This window comes from Heptranchias perlo, chromosome 1 (assembly GCF_035084215.1).
Source record: "Heptranchias perlo isolate sHepPer1 chromosome 1, sHepPer1.hap1, whole genome shotgun sequence".
Taxonomy (NCBI): domain Eukaryota; kingdom Metazoa; phylum Chordata; class Chondrichthyes; order Hexanchiformes; family Hexanchidae; genus Heptranchias; species Heptranchias perlo.
The window spans coordinates 187,990,033-187,996,032 of NC_090325.1; the positions used below are offsets into that span (position 1 = coordinate 187,990,033).

At 44.7% G+C, this 6,000-nt stretch overlaps 1 protein-coding gene across 1 annotated transcript in view; it reads left to right on the top strand.

The window, feature by feature from the left end:
- tbck (TBC1 domain containing kinase) overlaps positions 1-3,861 on the top strand; it is a 163,749-nt gene extending 159,888 nt beyond the window's left edge. Inside the window, exon 26 of the mRNA XM_067994439.1 lies at positions 2,917-3,861. Within this exon, the coding sequence (XP_067850540.1) occupies positions 2,917-3,027 (111 nt within the window). The 3' untranslated portion in view covers positions 3,028-3,861. The remainder of the gene's footprint in view (positions 1-2,916) is intronic.
- The last annotated feature ends 2,139 nt before the right edge of the window (positions 3,862-6,000 follow it).

Consider the following 6,000-nt stretch of genomic DNA (forward strand, 5'->3'; position numbering starts at 1 on the left):
GCCAGGATCATCTTACGAGCTGCTCCCACAACGCCGTCGTAACTTCTGCCGCACTACCGGCAGAGGAGCAGGAGCAGCTTCGAGGAAATTCGCCCCCATGGTCTCTGCTTCAATCACTAACTGGAATACTGCTGATCAATCACCTGAATCCAATTAAACTGCAGGCAAACCGAGTGCTTTGGTTTTGCTAATAAATGCCAGTGATTTTCGAAAATAGAAATGAGGAACCTTAATCGTTTTGGGAAATAGTCAGCGCTGTAAGGCGCTCTTGGTGTTGGAGGCAGTGAAGTTGATCAGTAGTTATGTCATTAGTCATGGATGTCGGATTGTTTTACTAAAAGAGGTACATGTACGAAAATATTATTAGGGGTCCTGGAGAAGGGTCGCCTCACAATGTAATGCTTTGAATAGTATAAGTTGTACAGAGTATGGAAGTTTCTGATTTTTGACATTTTTGTTTGTATTGTGTGTATACATTTTTTTCAGTTGCTTCTAAGTCTTTATTCACCCACATCTACATTACACACCCTTCTATAAATGGATGCAAGAGAGTCCCCAGTTGATACTCACCACCTGAATACAATTAACACTAATTGATATAAATCACATGGGTACAATTAACAATGGAGAGGGGGGAACGGAGGATGGATGATGCATGCTTTTACAACATTTAAGATAGCCTGCTTTAGTTGCCTGTAATGGTTATTTGCAGTTCAGACCAGTGGCCGTTTATAGGATCTGTCAGCTTGCTTAATGTTACTCAGATTAAAGTTTGGACATGTAGACCTGACGGAAACTATACTTAACGCTGACAATTCTGCACCTTGTGGCACCTTAGGACCAATAAAAAGTGATGTTTTCAACCAATTTATTCAAAATGACATAAAGCTGCTTTGGGCTGCTGGGTTTCACAATAATAGGCTTCCTGAGTCAGACACGGGCTAGAAAGTTTCACTGGACGCTTAGCAGCAGTTTTACTTTGAAACCTTACTTAACGTTATCGGATGTAGCTGCTGAGGATTTTGTACTTCAGCGGAAAGCCAGGGTCGTGGTCTTTGCAGCCGCCTGACTTCACTGCCGCTAACCCTGGCAAATATTCCGAGCTCAGCTTCATTGGCGTTGTTGAAGTGGGCTCCCAGTAGGGTTCCCATTTGCACCCTTGGAGAGGTGGGGGGAGGTTAGCACGGAGAATGGCTGGTTCAGGACACTGGTAGCTTCCTACGGGGCAGCTGAAGACGGGGGTGGGGGAAGAATTTTTAATTCACGGGGAGCGAGAGTGCAATCAATCGCCCCGGCAATCAATTACACGGCTGTTGGAGGGGTCTTTTAAATTTTAAATCCCCACCTGATGCTTCTGTGTGGCAAAGATGCAACAATATGACCTCATTCCATCTTTAACGTCCACTTTGAATATGCCCGGCATATTTGGGCAGATAAATTCAACGGTCACCAGTACTTTCGGTGAAAAAATCCTCAAAATGGGAACAATCATTGCGGAGACGAAGGACAAACTCCGGCCCTCGGTCCCCGCTGTGGCAGTCCGTGTCATGCAGCCACGCCAGATGTTTCCCTTTTATGAGTTCAATCCTGGTGAATCATGGGTCCAAACGCTTATCTTGCAGCACCTGACACAATATATTATAGCTCAGTATTTGTATAGCTTAGATGCAGGGGTGTCAAGTGACTACGGGGTTAAAGGACAGCAAATATTATAAGTGACAAATAAGCCCAGAAACTGGGCCTGTATCAGCCGACGGCATTATTACAGTGCAGGTGTGCGTTCTCGAGTGTGCGATGGAGTATGTAGAGTGAAAGTACGAGACAGTGTGCAACAGGAGCAACAGCACAGCAGTACACCAGGCCCTATCCTCAGTAATGGTCCGGGGAACATTTTTTGACTGTTTGTAAGCAGAAATTTTATTTTTGAAAGTGCACTTGTCAGTGATTTAAGGGGAAAAAGTACGGCAAGTAGATATAATGCTGACAATTTTGCACCCTGTGGCTCCTTAGGACAGCTTTTATCATCTAGTAGACTTTATCTCCCAACATAATGATATTTCTGAAAGGTGTTGAATGTTTGATTAATAAAATCTTGGGTTGATGTATTCTTACTTTGACATGGAATGCCATTACCACTGTACAAGGCTTTCGTGTGACCAAGGGAGACGGTGGAAGCAGTTAGTATTGGTTCATTCAAATGCAAATTAGATAGATATCCTTCAGAAAATAATATTTTGGGTTACAGTATGAGTAATTTGAGACATGACATGTGGTAAGTGTAGCATGCTTGGGAGGAACAGGTGACTTTGGACCTATGGTTCCCAAATCTCTCCACCACTGGGGTTTTCCTCACCTCATGTCCGCCTGCTGTAGACTCATTGATAGAGATTGATCGCGATGAATAGTCAACAATTCCCATTATCATTGTATCATGCGACTACCAGGATGGTAGAAGGCGAACTAGATGGATCTTGGTCTTTTCTCGTCTAGAAATCCTTATGTTCCTATGTTACAAGATTAATAATGGACTTCTCTTCAGGTTTGATTGCACAAAGACCCTGTGATAAGTATATTTGATAAGGAGAGATCACATTAACAAATGAAAGGGCAGTTCTTTTTTCTCTCTTCATACTCAGGATGTGGGCGTTGCTGGCAAGGCCGTCATTTGTTGCCCATCCCTAGTTGCCCTGAACTGAGTGGCTTGCTGGGCCACTTCAAAGGGCAGTTAAGAGTCAACCACGTTGGTGTGGGACTGGAGTCACATATAGGCCAGACGGGGTAAGGACATCAGTGAACCAGTTCTCAGATGGTCTTCACCCAGTTGTACTTCCAATAACAAATCTCGGCCCTGAGCAGTGAGGTGGTCATTAACATTGTGACGTTTGTGTAGCTAATGTCTCTGCCTTTCTTCTTCAGTTCACAGCTCATTTAGTGAAGCTGGGTTACCCTCGAGTCTGTATCTTGGATGGAGGCATCAACAAGATGAAGCCGACAGGTCTGCTAACAGTCCCTTCACCTCAGATCTGAATCTTTTCAGCTACGACACGAGGGGCAGACGGAACGGTTGGAACTGGATGAGATGGTGACGACGTCAGCATTAAAGGGCAATGCTGGCACCCGAGACTGAAACCTCTCTTTGTGAAGCCTTACCTGCCCGTAATCGGTAACTTGTAGCCTAGTGACTCAGGCACATTAATGCTGATGGTAGCACAGGTGATACTCCGCAGAGCAGTGTTACGCGATGCCCAACAGTGTGTCAGTAGGGATTCACATCTGAGTGCCACTCAGCCACAAGACCAATTGTGAATCAAATATTTGATTGTTTTCACAAAAGTGAGACTTGTCGTTGATTGTGAACAGTGCTTTTAATGGAACGTTCTCGCACAATCTTTATTTAAATACTATACACCAAACAAAACCGCTTTATTGCCTTTTCTTAAAAAAAAATTTTTTAATTGTGTCTGAATAAGTGTAAGAAACCTGGGGTGAAACTCTTCAATAAACTGTTTATCAACTTCAGTAGACCCAAAGATAGATCAGTCTCTTTAGCAGAAACTATGAAATAATTCCGTAAGCACCAGAATCACTGCTATTAAATTAGTGTTTAATAATGTGTCCCCATACACCTTAGTGCCCAGCCAAGCACTGAAGGGCCTCACCACAAGTGCAGCTGGAAGATTACCATGTCGGAGAATGCTGGCCCCTCTAATCTTTGTGTCTAATTTTGGTTTCAAGCCTCATGAGACTGAAGGCCACTGTTTGTTCTGCCCAGTTGCAAGATGTGCTGTTAATTGTCTGATATTGTAGTGCATGAGTTTATCTGATTTCACCTTTTAAATACAGTTCCCAAAAATGTCAAAACATTTGATAGAAAGTCATTCTGAATACACATTGTACACGATGCTGTATTTTATGACAGGGTCTTTTAACTTCATAATGTTATGATGCCGGCATTACTACTGCACTCCTGAAACATGGCAACCAAGATGTCCAAATATCTGCCTTCAAACTATGGTCTGATTTTGCTTGGGTAGTCACATACATGAGGAAATAGATACCATGAACCAGTATAATTCCACCCCAAAGAGTACTAGGAACGTAGAAACAGGACTAGGCCGTTCAGCCCCTCGAGCCTGTTCCGCCATTCAATCAGATCATGGCTGATCTGTTGCTCAACTCCATTTACCCACCTTTGCTCCATATCCCTTGATACCCACTTGGAGGCAAATGGATGAAAAGAAATCAAAGAAACATCAAATCCCTTGAGGAGGTCAGGCAGCATCTGTGGAGAAAGAAATAGAGTCACGTTTCAGGTCGAAAACCTTTCATCAGAACTGAAAGATGTTAAAACAGGAAAATTTCATCAACTTTGCTTCCAATTTCCACCCTTCCCTCGCCTTCAAGTGGTCCATCTCCAACTCTTCCCTTCCCTTCCTCGACTTCTCTATCTCCATTTCTGGGGATAGGCTGTCAACTAATATCTATTATAAGCCCACCGACTCCCACAGCTACCTTGATTACACTTCCTCCCACCCCGTTTCCTGTGAGGACTCTATTCCCTTCTCCCAGTTTCTCCGTCTCCATCACATCTGTTCTGACGATACCACTTTCCGCACCAGTGCTTCTGATATGTCTTCCTTTCTCCTCAACCAAGGATTCCCCTCCACTGTAGTTGACAGGGCCCTCGATTGTGTCTGTCCTATTACCCACACTTCTGCCCTCACCCCTTCCCTTCCCTCCCAGAACCGTGATAGGGCTCCCTTTGTTCTCACCTTCCACTCTATCACCCTCCGCCATTTCCGCCACCTCCAGCGCAATCCCACCACTAGACACATCTTCCCCTCCCCTTTCAGCATTCCGAAGGGACCACTCCCTCTGCGACACCCTAGTCCACTCTTCCATCACCCCCAAAACCTGCTCTCCTCCCCACGGTATCTTCCCGTTTGAGCGCAGGAGATGCAACACCTGCCCCTTCACCTCCTCCCTTCCCACCGTCCAGAGCCCCAAACACTCCTTCCAGGTGAAACAGCGATTTACTTGCACTTCTTTCAATTTAGTATACTGTATTCGCCGCAAACAATACGGTGGTCTCCACACTGGGGAGACCAGACGCAGACCGGATGATCGCTTTGTGGAACACCTCCACTCTGTCCGCAGGCGTGACCTTGACCTGCCGGTCGCTTGTCATTTTAATTCTCCTTCCCACTCCTACTCTGACCACTCTGTCCTCGGCCTCTTGCACTGTTACAATGAAGCTCAACGTAAGCTCGAGGATCAGCACCTCATCTTTTGTTCAGACACTTGACAACCTTCCGGACTCAACATTAATTTCAATAACTTCAGATATGCCACTGCTCCCATTTTTTCGGTCAGCTAGTGCTGGTAATGATTCTGCTGCTGCCATTTACAGCTACTCCTGATCAATCTTTTGTTTCTCAACCTGTCCCATTACCACCCTCCTTGTCTTGCACCATCATCCCTTTTGTCATTTAATCATTCGTGCCCTCCACCCTATCACAGACCTTCCCTTTTGTTCTTTCCTCCACTCCCCTCCACTCCCCTCCTCTCCCTCCCCCCATTTCCCTGACTGTACTTGCTCAAAAACTTTAACTCTTTTAACATCTTCCAGTTCTGACGAAAGGTCTTCGACCTGATAAGTTAACTGTTTCTTTCTCCACAGATGCTGCCTGACTTGCTGAGCTTCTCCAGCATTTTCTGTTTTGATTTCAGATTTCCAGCATCCACACTATTTTGCTTTTGAATCCCTTGAGGAATTAGACTCTTGTCAGTCTGATCTCCTGCAAAAAACAGGGATGTGGAGCTATCCCACCAGATTATGTGAACCAGTTAATGTTTCTGCTTACCTACGTTGATGTCATTTAAAGTAACACAGATCCTTGACACCAAGTTTGGGATGGCGTTACAAAACTGCAAGTGTGAAATGGTCACTAAAGTTTTCTGTTGTACTGCTGTTATTTTTTTTTAATGCTTATTTCCATA